Source organism: Artemia sp. Qi Xiang Cuo, chromosome 14, assembly GCF_049724085.1.
Source record: "Artemia sp. Qi Xiang Cuo chromosome 14, ASM4972408v1, whole genome shotgun sequence".
In the NCBI taxonomy this organism is placed as follows: Eukaryota; Metazoa; Arthropoda; class Branchiopoda; order Anostraca; family Artemiidae; genus Artemia; species Artemia sp. Qi Xiang Cuo.
This window is the reverse complement of record NC_142807.1, coordinates 24,771,664-24,797,343: the sequence shown is the minus strand read 5'-3', so window position 1 is coordinate 24,797,343 and position 25,680 is coordinate 24,771,664. Positions and strand designations below refer to the sequence as shown.

The 25,680-nt window shown below is 33.2% G+C and overlaps 1 protein-coding gene across 1 annotated transcript in view; it reads right to left on the bottom strand.

Moving 5' to 3' along the window:
- The window catches only part of LOC148944293 (phospholipid-transporting ATPase ABCA3-like), a 233,259-nt gene that overhangs the window by 7,503 nt on the left and 200,076 nt on the right, over positions 1–25,680 (bottom strand). Inside the window, exons 28-30 of the mRNA XM_089100087.1 lie at positions 23,955–24,142; positions 21,922–22,092; positions 3,006–3,199 (exon numbers count right to left, since the gene is read on the bottom strand). Of these exons, the coding sequence (XP_088956213.1) occupies positions 3,006–3,199; positions 21,922–22,092; positions 23,955–24,142 (553 nt within the window). The remainder of the gene's footprint in view (positions 1–3,005; positions 3,200–21,921; positions 22,093–23,954; positions 24,143–25,680) is intronic.

Sequence of the window (25,680 nt, the reverse complement as noted above, 5' to 3'; positions counted from 1 at the left end):
AAAATGTATTTTGTTTTCAGTAGAGTTAAATCATGTTAAATTTTGCTCGTTTTGAGTTTGACTCGGTTGTTTATTGTAATATCTGTTTGTTTTTTATTGTAATATCTGTTTGTTTTTTGTTTAATTTGTGGTAGTTTTAAGCTAGAAAATTACTTGAATTTATTTTTACTCATTTTTGGCTTAATGGAGCTCTTTACTTTTCTTTGAAAACTTGTTTTGGGGAAAAAGTTCGTTAAATTAATTTCTGTTCGTTTTTTATTGACATAGTCTTTTTCACGAAAAAAAAAACAATTTGCATCTTTTTGTTTTTTTGTTTTTCTATTAGACTCCATCATTTTCTATTTTTCTATATACTCCACGGGAGGGGGGAGGGAGGGGGGTGTTTTCCGCGGGTGGTATTTTCTGGGAGATATTATTCACGGGAGGGAGAATTTTCCACGGGGAGTATTTTCCGGGGATGCTTTTCCTGCGCTTTTGAATTTAGCTTTTGAAGGAGAGGGGGGGGGGGTGGTAAAAGCCGGCGACCTTGAAAACAAGAAAAAATATGAAACGCAGTACAGTAAAAAAAGAAAAGAAAAGTATAAACTGAATAGGAAAAAATAAAACCCATATATAAGAAAAAAAATAATTTAAGAATGAAACCTTTAGATTAAAGCGGCAAAATGAAACTTAGAATTACAAGAGTCGCAATCTTAAATAGAGCGCAAAAAAGGTAATAGAATTTGAATAAATGTACCAGTTTGCTAAATTCAGACCCAAAGGTATCTAATGTCAAGATCACAGGTTACTAATTACGGTTTCCTAGAAAATCCAGTATTTTGGATTCCAGTTCTTGGCAGTCTGTTTAATTGAATTCCGATGGGAGGGGTACCAATCTTCAGTTATATAAGCCACGGATTCCGCGAAGCGCACATAAATGCTCTATTCTTATGGCTTTACATTTCTGGCTCTGGGGGGTGGTGGTGGTGGTGGAGGTTTTACATTAGCAAATATTTGTGCCCTGTTTTCTTCTATCTATTGACTTATATTTCCCTAACAAAATAATTTTTGCAAGTAATGGTCCCATCTGTACACATTGGATGTACTGTCATGTTATCTACATTATTTAATTGATTTTCCCATACACCATAACCAGCAATCAGCATGCCCAATTTTAAATACCTTCAAATTATTTGGGTATCAAAATTAGCAAGTTACTGCCCTGATTTTAGGTCCAAGGAGGCCCAATCCAGGTACCGAGGCAATTAATTTATATCTATAGCAATATATATAAATACATTCAAATGGAGATGAACATTTCTAATAGTTTTGCTTGGAGCTAATCTACTATTGGCTTTGATCTATTTATTTTTTTTGTCTATATTTTTTCAAGCTTGTAATGCTATGAACCAACCTTGAAAAGCTTAACTTCTAAATTTCAGTCCAATCCGACAACGTTAAAGGGGGGCTGTGGTGGGAGGGTCCAAACTTCCGGCCCAGTTTACCCCATGAAGATAAAGTCGGAGGAGGATGAAATTTTGCAAGTTTCTTAGTTTGAGCTTGGGCTACAAAATGTGATTACCGCCGTCTCTCTGCGACCTCTGGGACCTGAAATCGCTTAACATTGTGGTGGGTCGCCTCTTTATAGAGGCACAAGTGTGCCTCCTTGATATCATATTAAAATTTGCGAATTTAATGTGCCCTCCTCAACGCCTCGCTCTTTACGCTAAAGTTTTTATTGTTTAAAAAAAAGAGTTGTGAGAAAGTCAAACTTTAGCGTAAAGAGCGAGGCCTTGAGGAGGGCACAGCCTCTTTCATATACGGAATAATTTCTGATCGTTTTAAGATTTAATGTCGCTCCTTACTTTCACTTTAAAAAAACTTTTTTTATTTATTTACAGGCTGCGAAAGCGGGGGGTTCGGGGGGCGGCAGCCCCCCAACTGTGCCTCCTAATCCCTGTACGTTTTAAGGTTCGACCTTGTAACTCAGCCTCTTTAACTCTTTAGAAAACGTAGTTTTTTTCAAATAATTTTTTTTTAAATAGAGAAAATTAGATTTGGTGATGATCTTAGCAAAACAGACTTCTATTGTTACATATATTCATGAAAAATTAACACTAAACTTAAAATAAAATCTTTATCGCTTAAGTTTGCACGAAGATAAACAATACTTTTAAATGGCTCTTTAGCATTATGTCCTATTCAAAGGAGAATTTCAATTTTAAAACAGTTTAAAATTTTTAGCTTTTGTTTTTAGTGAAGGATAAACAAAAGTAAATTTATTTAAAAAAAAACATGATAAAATATAGCGGAAGTCTGAAGCCAAAACTTGATGTTAACATCAATGAGACAATTTTACTCGTTGCTTTTGTGTTTTCTAAAAAAAGTAATTTTTACTCTATAGTTTCTAGAACAATACACTTGAAAGAAAAAGCTTAATAGAGACCAATAGGTCATTGGTAGCGGTGTCCCTGGTTGTCTCTAGCGAATACAAGATCGTCAGAAGAACTTAGACAACATTGAAATATGCTCTTTGAACTGTTGTTGACAAAATAACTATCTCACAATTTTGATCGGATGCGTTTCGGAAAAGAGGGTGTTAGGGAGGGGGGGCCTAGTTTTGAACTGATTTTATTCGCTGCTCTGTTTTGAAATCAGAAGAAAGTCTGAGCGTTACATGTCTACAAAGGATAACTACAGATTTTAATATCTTTCCCAGGTTTGCTCTAGAGAAGTTTTATGGTGGCTTATTAATTGGACATTGGGGGGGGGGGGGGGTAAACAGTTAGAACAGTTACATATGAATTATGAAAGGTCAATTAAACCACGAAACTTCTTTTTGGGACACTCTGTAGAAGCCTTAATTGATGGAAGTCAAGCTACAAAGTCATTTCCAATTATCTTTATTATGGAGAATTTTCCACATTGGTTTCAGAGAAGTAAAAAACAAAACAGGATATTTAATAAAGAAGAAAACTAATTCAAAAAGTAAAGTATTTAGAATTAGTAGTGATATCTCTACTAACCTGGAAATTGTTGTTCAATGAAGTTCTTTAATTTCTTAGAATTATTTTGTTCTTCTGCGCCACCTTGCGTTTTTGCAATGAAAGTATAACCTTTGCCAAACCGAGACTTCAAATGCTGTACAGATCCGAGACATTGGAACGTACCATTCACCATAATGGCTATTCTTGTACACAGCGCCTCGCATTCTTCCATACTAAGAAAGAAGGAAAAAAAAAATTTAACTCAATTCAAAGCTTTTGTTGTGTCAATATATAAAAGCTAACTACTTATATACTGCTTGCGCCAGAAAGCTTATTGCAAACACAGAAAACACGCTACCTTGGTAAAATACTTTTTCGAAAGCTTTGTTTTGCTAAACATGCAAAGATATCAGCCTCCCCCCTATGAGACTTTGGGCAAGACCATGGCCGCCGTTAATGTCTGTAGTATGTAACGCATAGAATTTAAATCACCTAACAAATTCTGCCTTAACTGATATAGATTTTGCAAAGAACACTGAAGAAATAAATATAACCTGTCTTTAAAGGGTAGGATTGTTGAAACACTCATGGTCACCTTCTCCATCTCGTAATACCGAAATAGATAGTTACTTTTGGAATTCAGAATGGATTATTGTTAATACATCTTATTAAGATTTATCAAACAGTTCGTGGTAACGAACTGTAAGTAAGGAGCGCCCCAGCTCAGTAGTAACCGATAATCTAAAAAAACGGAATTTTGATACCAGCAGATACATCAAAAGAATTGGATTTTATTCTGGTTTCAAATATATAAGTTTCATCAAGTTTAGTCTAACTCATCAAAAGTTACGAGCCTGAAAAAATTTGCCTTATTTTCGAAAAAAGGGGAAAAAACACCCTAAAAGTGATAGAATCTTTATAGAAATTGAAAAAGAATCTTTAAGATTATAGAAATTGAAAAAAATTATAAAATATTTTCAGTGTTTGTGTTTAGTTTTAAAAATAGAGGGTAAAAGGAAACATTATTTAATAATAGAATAAGATATTTAGGATAGGTAGGTATTAAGTGTGAATACAAAACGTCATTAAATAGTGGAGTATATTTCGTAGATTTGCATGAACCGCTAGGTAGCGTGCAGAGAGTGTTGAAATATTTCGTATGTTTCTTAGATTTGCTTGGACCGCTAAGTAGCGTCCAGAGAGTGTTGAAATATTTCGTAGATTTGCGTGGATCACTAGGTAGCGTGCAGAGAGTGTTGAAATAAAGTACTTAATCTGGTAATCGGTTTAATTTTTTTTTTTTTTTTAATTTTGTTTAATAGTATTTTGTTGTTTGTTTTGCTTTTGCGTGTGTGTGCTATTTTACTTACTTTGTTTAAATTACTCGTGTTTAAAGCATTGTGAAAAAGGAGAAAAAAATGAGTGTACGAGGAATTATAGGAAAAGATGGGAAAACGCTGAAATATGTTCGAAAAAATACAGCATTTATGATTTTACCGCATTTCTGATGAAGACCTGCCAACTGAACTTGAGATATATATATGGATGAAATAGAAAGGTTTGCGAAAAGAAAATCTGATAGGCATAGACACGTCAGGTTTGAAGTTCAAGAAAACAAATTTTGTTAAATTTACAAACTGAGAAGAACTTGAGAAGTTTTCGGAGCAAAGAAGAAAGGGAATGCTCCCATTCGCAACGACGGGTGGAGAAGTAAAATATGTAATTATTGAAAGCTGTGAGGATAGACCTAGCTACATCAAAATCGAAGGAGTATCCTTTGAGATGGAAGGGTCAACAGTGCAAAAAGCATTGACAAGGTAAGGTATGGTGCTACAGTGTAAAAGGGATATCTACCAGGGAGGTGAATTTATAAAAACGTCAAAAACAAGATTTACAGCAAAAATGAAAATAACTATGAACATTCCATCTTTCATTTTTGAGGATGAACTACGATTGCGAGTATGGTACGACGGACTCTGTATCTCCATCAAAATCAGCAACAAATCAAAGAAAAGAAAGGGAGATAGTCCAACTAGATGATTATGTGTCATATCCATCCTTGACAAAAAAAGTAAAGCGAAAAGATTCAAATGTGGATAAAGACTTAAGCAAAGATGAAAGAAAAATTGAACAAAAATTAGAGCAAGAATTGCAGAAAATGAGATAAGAACTAGAAAAAAAACAGAAAACTGAGACAGAAAACATAGAGGCTACGAAGAAAGAAATAACGAAAACACCTAAAAAGAAGACAGCTAACTCAACAGTAAGCGACGAAGATGGTGAAAAAGAAGAAGAGATCAAAGATATACGACCTCGTAGCCATTCTACACCTGGAGTAAAAACAAGGGGGATGAAAAGAAATAAGAACAGACGGTTTAAGAAAAACGAAGAAAAAGAGAAAGAATCTGGAACGTTGAAACGCATCGAAAATATGGAAGTTATGCTGAATAGCATTACGCCGGTGCTGATGGGGGAGGAGTAGGTGGAGAATACATTGGTGAACATGGTAGAAGTAGAAATGAATACGTCAACATCATCTAGTGGCTCAGAAAAAGAGAACAAGAAAGCGAAAACTGGCGAAGAAGAGGAGAATGAAATGAGATTAGAATTGAATCCAAAAAACTTATAAGTTTAAATGTAAATGGACTGAAGCAAAGAAAGAGACATCAGTTTTGAAGAGACTTTCTGATGACAGAAAGTATAGAATTAGTTTTTATACAAGAAAATGATACTGATAATTTAAACAGCGAAGAACCCGAATACAAATACTTAACAAACACTTGTATTGGTGGCGGTAGTGTAGCAGTGGTATATAAACGGCAGTTTGAGCCAAAAAAGCTCAGAATCGACAACGAAGGAAGAATTATCAGTTGTGTGATAAATAGAAGAACATATATCAATGTTTATGCCCCATCCGGATCCCAAAATACCAAAAACAGAGAGAAATTCTTGCCGCAAGATATTGCACTATTTATCCCCAAAAATACTGATGAATTAATATCAGTTGGAGATTTTAACTTCGTACCATGTTAAAAAGATGCCATAGCCCGAAAAGAGAATATTTGCAGAGCATTGGTTGAGCTAATAAATGGACTGGAACTGATAGATGTCTGGGAGGAACTTAAGAAGATAAACAGCTTTACAAGAATAAACTGGGTAGGAAAACATGTAGGCGGAGCAAGACTTGATAGAGTTTATGCATCAAAAGTAATGTTACAAAGTATGGCAAACATAGAACACAAGATTCAGGGACCACAATGCTGTGTTAGTGACAAACAAAAATAAAAAAATGGAAGGAAGAAGAAAGAAATATACATGGAAAATGAATACTGAAGTCTTAAGAAGTGATGAATGTAAGACAAATATAGGGAAGATATTGAAATCGATGAAGGAAATACATCCCAAGCTACTACCCAAATACTGAAAACGGACGATGAAGTCCAGAATTACGCAAGAAGCAAAGACAATTTTACTAGAATTATCAAAAACTAGTGATGAGTATCTGAAATTTCTTTATAGAATAGCTTATGAACTAAAAAGAGAGACAAATGAAGGGAGAAATTCAAATAAAGTATACTTTGGACTCTAGTCGAAAGAAGAAAATATAACTAAAGAAGGTATAAGCCTATATGATAAGAACGAAGTGCTAGGACCAGATAAGGAATGAACAAGTAACAACAACAATTGTTTGCAAGGAGAAAAAGCAAGCAGAAGAAACTAATCAAACAGTTCGTGGTAACGAACTGTAAGTAAAGAGCGACCCGGCTCAATGGTAACCGAAACTCTAGAAAACGGGTTTTTGATATTAATAGATATATCAAAAGAATCAAATTTCAATGCTGATTTCAAATATATAATTTTCATCAAGCTTAGTGCAAACTATCAAAAGTTATGCGCCATAGAAAATTTGGCTGATTTTAAAAAAAAAGGGGAAAGACCCCTAAAAGTTATAGAACCTTAATGAAAATCACACCATCATATTCAGCGTATCAGAGAACCCTACTGTCGAGGTTTCAAGCTCCTATCTACAAAAATGTGGAATTTTCCATTTTTTGCCAGAAGAAAGATCACGGATGCGTGTTTGTTTGTTTGTTTGTTTGTTTTTTTGTTTTTTTTCCCAGGGGTGATCGTATTGACCCAGTGGTCCTAGAATATCGTGGGAGGGCTCATTGGAAAGGAAATTAAAAGTTCTAGTGCCCTTTTTAAGTGACCAAAAAAATGGAGGGCAACTAGGCCCCCTCCCACGCTTATTTTTTTCCTAAAGTCACCCGATCAAAATTTTGAGATAGTCATTTTGTTCAGCATGGTCGAAAATATGATAAATATTTCTTTTAGGATGACTTAATCCCCCGAAGTTCCCAGAGGGAGGGCTAAAAGTTATGAACTTTACCCAATGTTAACATATAGTATTGGTTATTGGGAAGTATACAGAAGTTTTCAGGAGGTTTTTTTTCTGGTAGTGGGAGGGAAGTGTGGGTCGGTGGTTATGTTGGAGGATCTGTTCATGAAGGAAGTTTTCATGGGGGAAGGGAAATTGCCATGAAGGGGGCGCCGGACTTGCCAGCATTATTTATTGGTTATTGGGAAGTATACAACCATTTTCAGGAAGGATTTTTTCTGGAGGGGGGGGATAGAGAAGGGGGGTCACTCAAGAGAATATTTCCGTAGAGGATTTTTATGTGGGATAAGAGACAATGCGATGACGGGGGCACTTGATTTCAAAGCATTATTTAAAAAACGATCAGAAATTAAATAAAAAAAACAAGTTTTTTGAACTGAAATGTAAGAAGAAATACTAGAACTTAAAACGAAGAGAAATTATAACGTATGTGAGGGGTTCTCCCCCAAGTCAATACCTCGCTCTTTACGCTACAGTTTTTTTTAGTGCTTTCAAAAGAGCTATCTATTCTAATTAAACGGCCTTTGTGATTCAGGGGTTTGTGCATCAAAATTTTTTTTAACTTTTAACGTAAAGAGCGTGATATTGACTAAGGGGAGAACCCCCTCATATACGTAATAACATATACGTAATAAAAAAAACAATAAAAAAACAAGCGATACGGCTCAATAGTAATCGAAACTTTTAAAAACGGAATTTTGATGTCAATAAATGTATCAAAAGAATATGTTTATAATGCTGATCCTAAATATATAAATTTTATTAAGTTTAGTATTACTCATCAAAGGCTACGAGCCTGAGAAAATTTACTCGATTTTTTAAAGAGGGGAAACATCCCCTACAAGTGAAAGAATTTTAATGAAAATCACACCGTCAGATTCAGCGTATCAGAAAACCCTATTACATAGGTTTCAAGCTCATATCTGCAAAAATCTGCAACTTTGTATTTTTTGCCAGAAGAAAAATATACGAATATAGAAGTTATTTACGTAAGATAATTTGTAAAGACATCCATTTAGCAAAAGAAAAGTAAAATTTTTATGCAAATAAAAGCTGCATTAACTAAAAAGCGATCAGAAATTAAATAAAAAAACAAGTTTTTTAAACTGAAAGTAAAGAGCGAAGTTAAAACTTAAAACGAACAGAAATTATTCCGTATATGAAAGGGGCTGTCCCCTCCTCAACGCCTCGCTCTTTACGCTAAGGTTTGACTCTGTCTCACAACTTTATTTTTTAAAACAATAAAAAACTTTAGCGTAAAGAGCGAGGCGTTGCGGAGGGGACAGCCCCTTTCATATACGGAATAATTTCTGTTCGTTTTAACTTTTAATGTCGCTCCTTACTTTCAGTTTAAAAAACTTGTTTTTTTTATTTAATCTTAAAAGAGTTAAAAAGAAAAATGGGGAACAACTGAGAAAATGGAAGATATCATGGAAGAAGTGAAATCCTTCTTCAAGAATGTATTTACAAGAGAGACAGAAAAAGAAAAGGAGAGAGTGGACGAATTCTTTCGAAAGATTGAATATAATCAAGTGACAAAGGAAAAAAATAATATACTAACGGTGAAATTAACAAAAGAAGAAAAAAAAAGTTATAACGGAGACGGATAACAATAAAACACCAGGACTTGATGAAATACCTTACTAATTTTATAAGACACATGTCGAAGAAATCGCAGAACAACTGGCAGATATTTTTAATGAGTTACTAAATAACGATTATATCAAGATACAGTGTTTAGGGATGATAAAATTAATGCCGAAAAAAGGTAGCCCTGAAGACCTCAACAACTGGAGGCCAGTTAATATCACAGACTGCGAATCCATAATTATGTCTAAAGTATTAGCAAAACGCCTAAAAAAAAGATGCTACCATCCATACTAAGTGTAAACCAAAGAGGAGGACTAGAAAGCCGTAAAGCAGCAGATGTATTGGCTAGTATAAGAGACATTATAATACAAGCAGGAAGCCGAAAGAAAAAAAGAAAATGAAATACAGGATAACGAGTTATCAAACAGTTCGTGGTAACGAACTGTAAGTAAGGAGCGACCCGGCTCAATGGTAACCGAAACTCTAAAAAACGGAATTTTGATACCAATAGATACATCAAAAGAATCAAATTCTAATTCAGATTTCAAATATATAAGTTTCATCAAGATTGGTCTTACCTATCAAAAGTTACGCGCCTGAGAAAATTTGGCTGATTTTCGAAAAAAGGGTGAAAGACCCCCTAAAAGTTATACAACCTTAATGAAAATCACACCATCATATTCAGCGTATCAGAGAACCCTACTGTAGAGGTTTCAAGCTCCTATCTACAAAAATGTGGAACTTTCCATTTTTTGCCGGAAGAAAGATCACGGATGCGTGTTTATTTTTTTTTTTTTTTTTTTTTTTTTTTTTTTTTTTTTTTTTTTTTCCCAGGGGTGATCATATCGACCCAGTGGTCCTAGAATATTCTGGGAGGGTTTATTAGAACGGAAATTAAAAGTTCTAGTGCCCTTTTTAAGTGACCAACAAAACTGGAGGGCAACTTGGCCCCCTCCCACGCTCATTTTTTCCCAAAGTCACCCGATCAAAATTTGGATATAGCCATTTTGTTCAGCATGGTAGAAAATATTATAACTATGTCTTTTAGGATAACTTAATCCCTCGAAGCCCCCAGGGGAGGGCTGAAAGTTATGAACTTTACCCAATGTTAACATATAGTATTGGTTATTGGGAAGTATACAGATGTTTTCAGGGGGAATTTTTTCTGGTAGTGGGGGGTGGGGGTGGGGGTGGGTCGGGGGTTATATGGGAGGATATTTTCATGAAGGAAGTTTTCATGGGGGAAGGGACATTGCTATGGAGGGGGCGACGGATTTCCCATCATTATTTTAAAAAAAAATCAGAAATTAAATATAAAAAAACAAGTTTTTCAACTGAAAGTAAGGAGCAACATCAAAACTTAAAACGAACAAAAAAATATTAGCTATATGATTGGGTTCACCTTCTAGTCAATGCCTCGCTCTTTAAGCCAAAGATTTTTTAGTACTTTCATAAGAGCTATTTATTCTAATTAACGGCCTTTTTGATTAAGGTGTCATTTTTAAAGAATTGGAACAAAATTTTGTTTACTTTTTCAATGAAACAAAATAAAAGCTGCATTAACTAAAAAACGATCAGAAATTAAATAAAAAAACAAGTTTTTTAAACTGAAAGTAAGGAGCGACATTAAAACTTAAAACGAACAGAAATTATTCCGCATATGAAAGGGGTTGTCCCCTCCTCAACGCCTTGCTCTTTACGCTAAAGTTTGACTCTGTCTCACAACTTTATTTTTTTAAACAATAAAAAAATTTAGCGTAAAGAGCAAAGCGTTGAGGAGGGGACAGCCCCTTTCATATACGGAATAATTTCTGTTCGTTTTAAGTTTTAATGTCGCTCCTTACTTTCAGTTTAAAAAACTTGTTTTTTTTATTTAATGATATTAAAAAGGCCTTCGATAAAAAAAAAAAAAATACTAGTATGGATCATGGATTAAAACGGTTTCCACGAGAGCTTCATAAAATGGATAAATAGGATAAAATAGTACAGGTAATTTGTGTAAATAGCGATGTTACAGGAGAATTAGCAACAGCAGAAACTGGAGTGCGCCGAGGATGCCCGCTGAGCCAATTACTGTTTGACATATATTTCGACCCGTTGCTTAAATATCAAGAAAAGGAAATAAATGGCATTATAATAGAAAATGTGGCAATGAAGTTGAACAGTTTTGTACATGATCTGACAACGTACACAGAAACTGAAGATGATCTCAAAGTGGCCATTCAGTGCATAGTTGAATATTGTGACATCTTCAAGCTGCAGCTCAATATAAATAAGTGTGAAATACTATCATTGGGAGACGAAGCAGAAGAGGTGTGTGAGCGGATCCCGAGAAAGAAAAAAATTAAAATATTGGGTATTTTTATTCAAAGAAGTTGGAGCCGAACGGAAAGTGAAAATTGGATAAATACGATATCGAAATTCAAAAATGCCCTTAGACAAGGATATGGAAGAGGGTTGACTGTTCACCAGGAGGCCCAGTATGTAAATACTTATGCTTGCCCAGTTTTATGGTATCTGTCCTTGTTTCACAACCTAAAAAGACACATCTGAAGCAAATTGTAAGTGCAATTTACTAGTACATATGGAATGAAAAATTTCCGCCTAAATTGAAAACAGACAATATGCTTATATATAGAAATCATGGAGGTCTTCAGGTCATACATATGGAATGTAAGATGAAAGAATTGTTTATTAGGACAATATTGGAACAAGTGATGAGGGAAAAATAATCACCAACAAGTTCTAGGTATGAAACGTGGGAAAAGAAAAGAAATATCATCCACAATATAATCACGCACTTAAAGCAACTTACAGAATAGAAAAATTAGAAATATCACTTGAAACAAGAGCAAAAACTGACAAATAAAAACCTAAGGAATATTATGAAAAGAAGAAGCAGCTTCTTCTACAAAGAATAATTGAAAATGGTAGTTATCAAACAGTTCGTGGTAACGAACTGTAAGTAAGGAGTGACCCGGCTCAATGGTAACTGAAACTCTAAAAAACGGAATTTTGATACCAATAGATACATCAAAAGAATCAGATTTTAATTCTAATTTCAAATATATAAGTTTCATCAAGTTTAATCTTACCTATCAAAAGGTACGCGCCTGAGAAAATTTGGCTGATTTTCGAAAAAAGAGGGAAAGACCCCCTAAAACATATAGAATCTTAATGAAAATCACAGCATCATATTCAGCGTATCAGAGAACCCTACTGTAGAGGTTTCAAGCTCCTATATCCAAAAATGTGGAATTTTCCATTTTTTCCCAGAAGAAAGATCTCGGATGCGTGTTTATCTGTTTTTTTTGGGGTGATCGCATTGACCCAGTGGTCCTAGAATATCGTGGGAGGGCTCATTGGAACGGAAATTAAAAGTTCTAGTGCCCTTTTTAAATGACAAAAAAATGGAGGGCAACTAGGCCGCCTCCCACGCTCATTTTTTTCCCAAAGTCACCCGATCAAAATTTTGAGAGCCATTTTGTTCAGCATGGTCGAAAATATTATAACTATGTCTTTTAGGATGACTTAATCCCTTGAAAACCCCAGGGGGAGGGCTGAAAGTTATGAACTTTACCCAATGTTAACATATAGTATTGGTTATTGGGAAGCATACAGACGTTTTCAGGGGGGAATTTTTTCTGGTAGGGGGGGTGGGGGTGGGTCGGGGGTTATATAGGAGGATGTTTTCATGAGGGAAGTTTTAATGGGGGAAGGGACATTGCTATGAAGGGGGCGCCGGATTTTCCATCATTATTTTAAAAAAAAATCAGAAATTAAATATAAAAAAACAAGTTTTTCAACTGAAAGTAAGGAGCAACATCAAAACTTAAAACGAACAAAAAGATATTAGCTATATGATTGGGTTCACCTTCTAGTCAATGCCTCGCTCTTTAAGCCAAAGATTTTTTAGTACTTTCATAAGAGCTATTATTATTATTATTATTATTATTATTATTTTATTTATAACCCACTGTACAATAAATGTAAAATAGCGGAGTAATACAAACACAAAAAAAAAAAAAAAAAAAAAAAAAAAAAAAGAACAGCGACAATCTAACCACAAATATAAACACTAATAAAAAAAACGGATAAGACTGTGATGTGGGCCCAACCGAAAACTAGCATCCTGACTGATCTTCGCTTGCACCATTTCAAGCGAGGACAGAATTTCTGTTGCACCATAACGACCAACAAGGCGCCTATTGCGCACAGCAAGTGGCAAATATAATAGGAACTTACAATATCTAAAATAATTAACCTTCATTTGTTTCAGATCATGCTTAGTAAAAAGCGGATACAGCCCAGAAGCGGATAAAATCGCATGGTCACAGAAACTACAGTAGAGTTTAGCAAGACCATGCCTATTAAAACGTCCACGGTTTGCAACAATTTTCCCATAACCAGCTTTAAGCTTATCCTTCGAATCACAAATAAATTTACGTCGGATACTTCCTACGAATTCACAAATGGAAATACCAAGCCATTTAATAACAGGGACCCTAGGTACCGTAAAGGTATTGCAAGCAAGGGGAGTAGCAGGGGGATTAACAGCGTTAAAGAGTAAATATTCACATTTCAAAGTATTTAATGATAGGCCTATTTCACTAAGCATAGATCCCACCAACTATTTATTCTAATTAACGGCCTTTGTGATTAAGGGTCATTTTTAAAGAATTGAAGCAAAATTCAAACTTTATCGTAAAGAGCGAGGTGTTGACTATGGGGCAAACCTCCTAATATACGTATTAAAAATATATGAATACAGAAGTTCGTTACGTAAGTTAATTCGTAGGTTATGTATATTTATTACAAATAAAAACGTTTGTAAATAAAATTCAAAAAGTTTCGAGAAAGCCATTTAACCAAATAAAAGTAAAATTAATATGCAAATTTCTTTTTAATTATTCATGCACGGTGAGCCAAAATCAAAACCTGCATTAATTAAAAAAAGTTCACAAATGAAATAAAAAAAAGCAATTTTTTTAACTGAAAGTAAGGAACGACGTTAAAACTTAAAACGAACAGAAATTATTCCGTATATGAAAGGGGCTGTCCCCTCCTCAACGCCTCGCTCTTTACGCTAAAGTTTGAATTTCTCACAACTCAATTTTTTTTAAACAATCAAATTTTGTTTTAATTGTAAATTTTTTAAATTAACTTTAACGAAATTCACACCATCAGATTCAGCTTATCAACGAATATTAATAAAGAAACTTCAAACTCCTATCTGCAAAAATGTGGAGTTTTGCATTTTTAATTAACTTTAACAAAAATTACACCATCACATTCAGCTTATCAGAGAACCCTATCAAAGAAGTTTCACGCTCCTATCTGCGAAAAGGTGGAAATTTGCATTTTTTACTCGAAGAAAGATCACGATGCGTGTTTTTTTTTAAGAGGTGATCGTTTCGACCCAGTGGTCATAGAATATTGTGAAAGGGCTCATCCAAACGGAAATTTAAAGTTCTAGTGCCCTTTTTAAGTGACCAAAAAACTGGAGGGCAGCTAGACCCCCTCCCACGCTCATTTTTTTTTTACCAAAGTCACTTGATTGAAATTTTGAGATAGCCATTTGGTTCAGCCTACTCGAAAAATGTAAAAACTATGTCTCTAAGGATGACTTAACCCCCCCCCAGTCCCAAGTGGAAGGGCTGCAAGTTTCGAACTTTGCCCATTGTTTACATATAGTATAGGTTATTGCGAAGTATACAGATATTTTCCAGGGGAGATTTTTTCTGGTAGGGGGGGGGGGCTGGGGGAGTTGTATTACGTGGGAGGATCTTTCTATAGAGGAATTTTTCATGGGGAAGGGAATTTTTCATGAAGGGGGTGCCGGATTTCCCAGCATTATTTAAAAAACGATCAGAAATTAAATTAAAAAAAATGTTTCTTCAACTGAAAGTAAGGAAGAACATGAAAAGCTTTAAAATCAGAAATTATTACATATATTAGGGGGTTCGCCCTGTCGTCAAAACCTCGCTCTTTACGCTAAAGTCTTTCTTAGTACTTTTAAAAGAGCTATTTATTTTAATTAAACGGCCTTTGTGGTTTTAGCGTAAAGAGACCGGGGGGCGAACCCCCTCATATACATATATCAAACCGAACAGAAATTATTCCGTATATGAAGGGTTGCCTCCTCTTCAATACCTTGCTGTTTATGTTATATTTCTACTGTTTTTCCCATTTTTTAAGAACAGCTACTGAAACACAAGGGCCGTATAATCAAACAGTTTGTGGTAACGAACTGTAAGTAAGGAGCGATCCGGATCAATGATAACCGAAACTCTAAAAAAAGGAATTTTGATACCAATAGATACATCAAAAGAATCTAATTTTAATTCTGATTTCAAATATATAAGTTTTATCAAGTTTAATTTTACCTATCAAAAGTTACGCGCCTGAGAAAATTTGGCTGATTTTCGAAAAAAGAGGGAAAGACCCCCTAAAAGTTATAGAACCTTAATGAAAACCACACCATCATATTCAGCGTATCAGAGAACCCTACTATAGAGGTTTCAAGCTCCTATCTACAAAAATATGGAATTTTCCATTTTTTGCCAGAAGTAAGATCAGGGATGCGTGCTTATTTGTTTTTTTGTTTTTGTTTTTATTTCCCAGGGGTGATCGTATTGACCCAGTGGTCCTGGAATATCATGGGAGGGCTCATTGGAACGGAAATTAAAAGTTCTAGTGCCATTTTTAAGTGACCAAAAAATGGAGGGCAACTAGGCCCCCTCCCACGCTAATTTTTTTCTAAAAGTCATCTGAGCAAAATTTTGAGATAGCCATTTTGTTCAGCATGGTCGAAAATATAACTATGTCTTTTAGGATGACTTAAACCAGGAGGAGGGCTGAAAGTTATGAACTTTACCCAATGTTAACATATAGTAGGCTATTGGTTATTGGGACCCGGCTCAATGGTAACCGAAACTCTAAAAAACGGTATTTTGATACAAATAGATACATTAAAAGAATCAGATTTTTATGCTTATTTCAAATATATAAGTTTCATCAAGTTTAATCCTACGCATCAAAAGGTACGCGCCTGAGAAAATTTGGCTTATTTTCGAAAAAAGGGGAAAAGACCCCCTAAAAGCTATAGAACCTTAATGATAATCACACCATAATATTCAGCGTATCAGAGAACACTACTGTAGAGGTTTCAAGCTCCTATCTACAAAAATGTGGAATTTTCCATTTTTTGCCAGAAGAAAGATCACGGACGCGTGTTTATTTGTTGTTTTTCCCCAGGGGTAATCATATTAACCCAGTGGTCCTAGAACATCTTGGGAGGGCTCATTGGAATGGACATTAAAAATTCTAGTGCCCTTTTTAAGTGACCAAAAAAATGGAGGGCAGCTAGGTCCCCTCCCACGCTCATAGTTTTCCCAAAGTCACCTAATCAAAATTTTGAGATAGCCATTTTGTTCAGCATGTTCGAAAATATTATAAGTATGTCTTTTAGGATGACTTAATCAACCGAAGTTCCCGGGAGGAGGGCTGAAAGTTATGAACTTTACCCAATGTTAACATATAGTATTGGTTATTGGGAAGTATACAGTACAGACGTTTTCAGGGGAGATTTTTCCTGGTAGTGGGGGGAGGGTCGGGCAGGGACGTACCCAGGGGGGCCCCCCCCCCCCCCCCCCGAAATCTCACGATTTTTTTCATTTTCCCATATTTTTCTAATTTTTCTCTAAGAATAATGGGTTTGAAGGATTTGCCCCCCCCCCCGAAACAAATTCCTGCATACGTGCCTGGGGTCGGGGGTTATCTAGGAGGATCTTTCCATGAAGGAAGTTTTCATGGGGGAAGGGACATTGCTATGAAGGAGACGCCAGACTTCCCAGCATTATTTAAAAAAAGATCAGAAATTAAATATAAAAAAACAAGTTTTTCAACTGCAACAGCAGCAACATCAAAACTTTAAACGAACAGAAAATATTACATATATGATTGTGTTCACCCCCTAGACAATAACTCACTCTTTTAGACAGAGATTTTTTATTACTTTAATAAGAGCTATCTATTCTAATTAGAGGCCTTTGTGATTAAGCGGTAATTTTTAAAGAATTTTAAAAATTTTTGAAATTTCGCTTAAAAAGCAAGGTGTTGACTAGGGGGTGAACCCCCTAATGTATGTATTAAAAATATATGAATATAGAAGTTCGTTACGTAAGTTAATTCGTAAGTTACGTATATTTATTACTAATAAAACGTTCGTAAATAAAATGAAACAAGTTTCGAGAAAGCCATTTAACCAAACAAAAGTAAATTAATGTGAAAGATCTGCAGTTATTCAAAAACATTCAAAAATAAAATAAAAAAACAAGTTTTTTTAACTGAAAGTAAGGAGCGACATTAAAACTTAAAACGAACAGAAATTATTCCGTATATGAAAGGGGATGTCCCCTCCTCAACGCCTTGCTCTTTACTCTAAAGTTTGACTTTCTCACAACTCTGTTTTTTTAAAACAATAAAAAACTTTAGCGTAAAGAGCGAGGCGTTGAGGAGGGGACAGCACCTTTCATATACGGAATAATTTCTGTTCGTTTTAAGTTTTAATGTCGCTCCTTACTTTCAGTTAAAAAAACTTGTTTTTTTTTATTTAATAGTGAAGAAGAGGCGGAGACAAGTTTCATACTACTAGAAAGTTGCCTGTTGCCGCCAAAAGTTAAAGAACATATGTTTTTCTTTATGCATAATTTGTTACCGAAAGTAATTTAAGTTTATATATTAGGTAAGATTTAAATTTAATTGGATGATTAGAATGTATGGGGGTTATGATTGAATATAGTTTTTTGGAATGTAAAAATAATTTAGGAGTTTGTATGATGTAAAAAAAAAAAAAAAAAAAAAAATTTATAAATTTTTGATTTGAAGTATTTAGGACTTAGATTATAGGGTTTAGATTTGAGGTCTTAGATTTGATAAGTTAGGTTTGAATTAGTGGAGTTTATTTTATGAAAAAAAATTGAGTAAATTTTTAGGGAATGTAGAAATAATATTGGATTTTATGAATTTTTAGATTTTAGATTTTAGATTTGGTCATTTTTTAATGACTGTTTGGAATTTATTTTAAAGTAGTGGAATTTATTTTATATGTTGAGGGAGATACGATTCACCTGGATTGTGAAATATTTGATTTTTGGGATTTTTTCTTGAGGATTATTGTAGCTACCTAACAACGCAAGGTCCAGCGAGAGTACAGTGTGTTGAAATGTGATGTATTAAAAAAAAAATAATGGTGTTATATTTTTAATTTTTTCTTTTATATAAATCCACTCTGAGATTTAACCGTCCACTATTGGCAAGTATTTACAACGCTACCGCTCTGCCACATATATTATATGTGACCCCTTTCTGGAATTTATTGGCAAACCGTGAAAAGTCTAAAATCCGCTCTTTATTTTTCCGTTTTGCAAAGTACCTACTAAAATTGCCACTTTGGACAAAAAATAGTTTTCTGATTCGGCGCTATAACCTAGCGGACCCAAATCTAGCTGTTGAGACACTTATTAGCCGGCAAAAAACAAAACCAGCAATTCTAAAGCACGAGTGGGCAAGTTTGCTTGTTTAATTTTCCCTTTTTTTTCCTTTTTTTTTTTTTTTTTTTTTTTAAAAAGTTGTTGTCTTTGTTGATATTTTCGAAGAAGTTGTTGTTTCTGTTGTAATCCTTGAGTATGCTAGCTTTCAGTTTCCACTTTTCGTACTATTTTGTATACTATTTAAGAGGTTGTTGCTTTTGTTGTTATTATTATCGTTTTGTCTCCTCTTTTCATATTTTTGTATACTCTGTCATTGTACATTTTGTATACAACGGGTTTTCAATATATATATATATATATATATATATATATATATATATATATATATATATATATATATATATATATATATATATATATATATATATATATATATATATATATATATATATATATATATATATATATATATATATATATATATATATATATATATATATATATATATATATATATATATATATATATATATATATATATATATATATATATATATATATATATATATATATATATATATATATATATATATATATATATATATATATATATACATATATACATATATATATATATATATATATATATATATATATATATATATATATATATATATATATATATATATATATATATATTTATGTTTCTGTTGTAATCCTTGAGTATGCTAGCTTTCAGTTTCCACTTTTCGTACTATTTTGTATACTATTTAAGAGGTTGTTGCTTTTGTTGTTATTATTATCGTTTTGTCTCCTCTTTTCATATTTTTGTATACTCTGTCATTGTACATTTGTATACAACAGGTTTTCAATATATATATATATATATATATATATATATATATATATATATATATATATATATATATATATATATATATATATATATATATATATATATATATATATATATATATATATATATATATATATATATATATATATATATATATATATATATATATATATATATATATATATGTGTGTGTGTGTGTGTGTGTGTGTGTGTGTGTGTGTGTGTGTGTGTGTGTGTGTGTGTGTGTGTGTGTGTGTGTGTGTGTGTGTGTGTGTGTGTGTGTGTGTGTGTGTGTGTGTGTGTGTGTGTGTGTGTGTGTGTGTGTGTGTGTGTGTGTGTGTGTGTGTGTGTGTGTGTGTGTATATATATATATATATATATATATATATAATAAAAAGTGTTTTAAGAAAAACAAATGTATTTTAAATTAAAAAAACGTATATGCATTATAAATTTGCATTTTAATGTCATATGTTATAGGCCTAATAAATGGGAGCAGCCCCTTGCCGCCGTGGGTAGCTAGAATGAGAATTTTGAAATTGTTGCATGGTAAATTAATGGATGGAGAATCGTTTGAATGAAAAAAAAATGATTTTAGGAAAAAGGTAGATAAAATGTATTAGGAGAGCAAAAATTATGTATGTGAGGAATTATAAAAGTGGAAAGCTATGGAACGTCGAGTAAGAGGTAAGATAGAAAGGAAAAAAAAGTGATAGAATCTTGACGAAAATCAAACCATCAGATTCAGCGTAACAGAAAACCCCACTCCACTGTAGATGTTTCAAACACCTATCTGCAAAAATAAACAATTTCGTATTTTTGGGGGAAGTTTCCTTGGAGGAAGGGACATTTCTAGGAAGGGGGCGCCAGATTTCCCAGCATTATTTAAAAAACGATCAGAAACTAAATAAAAAAACGAGTTTTGTCAACTGAAAGTAAGGAGCAACATTAAAACTTAAAACGAGCAGAAATTATTACGTATATGAGAGAGTACGGCCCATAGTCAATACCTCGCTCTTTACGTTAAAGTTTTTTTTAGTACTTTCAAAAGAGCCACCTATTCTAATTAAACGGCCTTTGTGATTCAGGGATCTGTGATTCGAACTAAATTCGCACTTTAGTGTAAAGAGCGAGGTATTAGATAGGGGGTGAACCCCCCATATACGTAATAATTTCTGTTTGTTTTAAGTTTTAGTGTTGCTCCTTACTTTCAGTTAAAAAACTTGTGTTTTTTTATTTAATTTGACATAAAGGCATCGACAAATCCTCAGTAAAATACAATCCGTTATTATATACATACTGCTTAAAATTTAGCCGATTTTCTAAATTCGTCCGTTGTACTGATATTTTGAGGAAATTCTTTATTTATAGAGTTGTGGAACAATACTCCTATTTTCTTAGCTTTTTTTCTCTCTCTCTCGCGATCAGTGGCCTGTTCTTCGGAAACAATAAGGGCTAAAAAATAAGTTTTTTTTTTAAACGAAGTGGGAACCGTGAAGTGTAGAAAAAAAGTTTATCTGATTTTGACATATTTCCGGTGCTATTTTCAGAAAACCAGACTTGAAAGTAAAAGTCCTACTTGTCGCATTCCAGATCCAAAAGATGATCTTATTTTAGTAGAGAAGGGAAAAAGGCCTAAATTTGGTAACTAAGGTGTCTAAAGAAGGGTTTATTGAACTGAAGGAAAAGCTAGGTGTGAGGTATGATCTAAATTCCAGGTGGTCCACTTCGAGGTTCTATACCAAATCTGCTCCAGAAAGAAGAAGGAAACCCTTTACAGAGACCCAGTTGCGGATCCAGGGGGCGAGGGGGCGCCCCCTCCCCGAGCGTAGTCTACAGTAGTGTAATTTACTTAATTAACTCAAGTTTGCGTTAATTAAACTTGCTCATAACGCAAGATTATCGGATCAACCTATTTTGCCCCCCCCCAATAAAAAAAAATTCTGGCTCCGCCCCTTTAGAGACCACCTTCAAGCGATCTCAAAAGATAAGGGTTTCAAAATTCAAAGGACTGGACTGGGAATTTCAACCAAGCCTGCCTAACAACTACAGCTATAGTTTCAGGTGCCCGTCTTGAGGTGTCTACCGTATTATGAACAATCCGTAATCATTTGTAATCGCCCTAGGCCGTCAAATATATATATATATATATATATATATATATATATATATATATATATATATATATATATATATATATATATATATATATATATATATATATATATATATATATATATATATATATATATATATATATATATATATATATATATATATATATATATATATATATATATATATATATATATATATATATATATATATATATATATATATATATATATATATATATATATATATATATATGTATATATATATATATATATATATATATATATATATATATATATATATATATATATATATATATATATATATATGTATATATATATAAATAAAATTGATACAGAGACAGGTAAAAGTTAGTCTTCAATGTATCCGTTTTGTCATTACTACGTGCCCATAAAACTTAACATCATGATTCCAATTCTTACTGTAATGATTGCTTCCTTACATGGTATCAAATGTAAGGAATATTAGTCAGTAAACTTACCTATGTGAAGTAAGTACAATTGATTTTCCACTGTTTTTCAGCTCAGTTACAATATTCCACAAATGTCGTCTTGCAACAGGATCCATACCCGTTGTCGGCTCATCCAAAAAAATAATTGGGGGGTCACCTACCATGGCAACTGCTGTACTTAGTTTCCTTCGATTTCCTCCACTGAAAATTAAATTCAGTTTGAGAAAAGCAGTCTCGTGAAAATACGTTTGAAGTGCAGATGATTTCTTACGGATTAGTTAGCTGGAAATCAGCAATCGAAAATCTAGCTATATTGGCACTTGCTAAATAACGAATACTTCTGTCTTTTTTCTAAAAATTAGCTTCAATGTCAAAAAGTCTGATTACCATATCTTTAATAGCTTAAAATTTGAGTAATTTTCGTGCTTATCTATTTTTCTAGGTTACTTGATTACATTACATAATTAAAATATGGGACAAAGATAAAAGGGCTCCAGAGCTATTGATAGCAAATGGCGTTAATAATTAATCATTGACGTTTCAGTTGCCGGTTTGTTTTACAGGGGCAGGTAGAAATGGTTTTGCCAATTAAATAATTAGTCCTAAATATTTAATCCTATTTAAGTTCTATTCGTGCCGAGGCTTTTAAAGACAATACCAATGAAAACTAAACAAAAAGGCCTAAATTACTATTGCAGAAATTGTAATATATATATATATATATATATATATATATATATATATATATATATATATATATATATATATATATATATATATATATATATATATATATATATATATATATATATATATATATATATATATATATATATATATATATATATATATATATATATATATGTAGATCACTGGAAAGAATTGGTAAAATTTTAAATTGACAGTTTATTATACATAAATATTCACTTCTGAAAGTCTCAAAAGTTTTGATTTATTAACGATATAAAAAAGAAAACGTTTAAAATGTATTTGTTTTCAGTAAAGCACAAATGACGCTCTTGCCTTTAGAGAGCATAGGGGGTGCTAGACTTACTACTGTTTGTGTTAATTTCTGTTGTTGTTTTTTTTTTAGGAAGAAGACCTGTATAGAATCAGTACACGGTTTTAGATTCTGATCTAGTGACCTCATAGCCTGGCTTATATATGAGCAACTATAACCGAAAAAGAACTCAGAAATACCAGTTTAATGGCTTTGTTAAAATTTATTTTCTCTTTCTGCACAAGGGAGGATATTATGGTCCTAGAAGGGAATTAAACTAAAACATAGTGATTCTTCTATTTTTTTTTCTTTAGGTATATGTAAGACCTTTAAGAAAAGGTAATTTAAGTTGAGCTAGATTTGCTTTTTTTCACACCTTTTTTTAGTCGCAGGGAAGCTCGTTTAGCGTTAAGTTATTCAATAATTAAAATCGAGCAACGATTTCGAACGCGGACATGTGATTAAATTCTGCGTTTAGTTCAAGTCCAGATAAGCAAACATTAATGCTCTGCCAACAAATAAAATTACAACATATTTTTCAGGCATCTTAACTATTAAATAAATTTAAAAAGGCTCCAATCAAGTCTGGACCTTTCTGTATGATGTTACAGTCATTCACTTATCGATAATAGTTTGGACTTATTCGACAGATATGGTTGATTATGGTTATGGTTGATTGTGTAGAAAGATTATGGTTGCTTTTAACGCGCCAAAAGAAGATTTTACTTAGAACAGGAGTTAAGTGGTCCTTTCAGAGAATAGTTCTTTCTCTACAACAGAAAAGATCAACAAAAATGAATAGACTTTGAAGTTTTAATTTGAAAAAGTGTGAAAGCAGTGAAGTCTCTGAGGCGTATTTATAGTAATTGAGCTTCCCTGGAACAGAAACTGCGTCTTTTGACGCACCCGTTAATTTTCACCTTACTGGTTTAAGAATTCAATTCAAGTCTGCAAGTTTCTTGGCTAAACATGTAATGCATATAACCAAACATAAACAGTATGGCTCACTTTAGTAGCACTTTTGCATCCCTTAATTTTTATCGAGCAAACAAGTTAAATTTACCTCATTTCTTTAATCTGTTTGTCAATATGCTCAGCTACCAAAAGTCTTTTACTCAGGTCTTCAATCATTTTATCAATATATGACTCTGGTACCCCTCTAAGTCTGGCAAATATCCTTAACGTTTCTCGTCCTGTCATTTCTTCGATAAGGGCGTCAAATTGTGGGCAATATCCTAGCCGTCTTTGGACCTATTAGAAACAAGCTGAAAGTTAGTCCATAGTTATGTCAAGTATTATCATGCTGAAACTCTTGGGAGCATAGCTTCTCGTTGATTGTCTTTAAAAGACAATTAGCTCCTGATCAAATAGCTCCTGACAAAATACACCAAGACCGTTTTATAGTATATGACGAAATAGCTCTAACTTGTATTATAGATGTTAAGCGGTTATTCAATCATTAATTTGATAGCTAGTTAGGGGTTGATTGAGCTACCTCCCGCAAAAGAACATTGCACCCCTTTTCCTTAATAATACGGGAATTACACAAGACTGTTTATGGTCAAATCCTGAAAGCGTTATTAATAATAATAGTAATTCTTTTCAACCCTCTGTAAAAAATATGAATGTCCTTAAAATAGTATATAGAAAAAAGAAGAGGCCACAGGAAAAATACCATTCCAACTACATAAACAACGTGCTTAAAGCACAAAATTAAGCAGAAAATTGACATTGGGTTAGATTGCGGAAACGAATTTGGTGTTAGCTTCGAAACTCCCCACCACCACTGACTATGTCTATGTATTCCCATATTTTTCGTCTTGGTTTTGTCTGGGTTGATTTTGTCTCGTTATGTCTCGTTAGAGCAGGTCTTTCTCGACCAGGATTCCTTACGACCCGCAGAGTTCTACAGAAGGTCACTAGTTGCTTCCTTGAAAAGGGTAAGATGAATTTGCAAATGTTTACCAAATGAACTACAAAGGAAATAATGAAAGATATATGGTTTAAATTGTGCAGGGTTCTCTAACTCACGAAGTTAATTTTAAAAATTACGTTAATTAAAAAAAAATGAAAGCCACAGTCTCACATCAACACTTAAAATTTTTAGCTAAAAGGAACAAAATTAAACTTTGGCAGAGTCTAAAAATTTACCTTAATTAGAAATTAAGCTAATCTACGGCAATTGACGGTAATAGATAGAAAAAGTATTTGAATTTCGAATAGAAAATAATTATCTTAGAACGTTCACATATTGTATTGAGCATTTGTACTTTCCAGTTCGGGGAACGAGGGAAGTTGATTGCATTACAATTACCACCCTCCTATTTAAAAGACTATAAGAAAGTATGAAAAATCTTTTTGAACAAGACATGGGATGAATTTGGCTATAGCCTACAACTAGCCTATGCCTTGTATTTTATTATTATGAAATTCTTAATATGAGTTGAAAGAAAAAAAAATGTTTTACTAGTTGAGTTTCCTTTTTTTATGAGTTGTTGAAAATCTCAGAGAACACATTAATGTCATTTTGTCTAACTTTCTATGACCCTTCGGTTAAATATAGAAATGGGTGTGTGTGTTTGTGTGTGTAGGAGGGGAGGGGTGGTTGGCATTGCTTTCTCATCTTCCCTCATTTAGTTAGACTAAGCCTGAATAAGGGTGCTATGATATGATAGCTCCCTTCTTGTTGAAAGAAACGTTTCTGATATTTATTTTGAAGTTTCATTTATCAAGACTGACTTGCTTCATATTTTATAAAATTATATGTAGCAGGTAAGTGCGCATCTGCT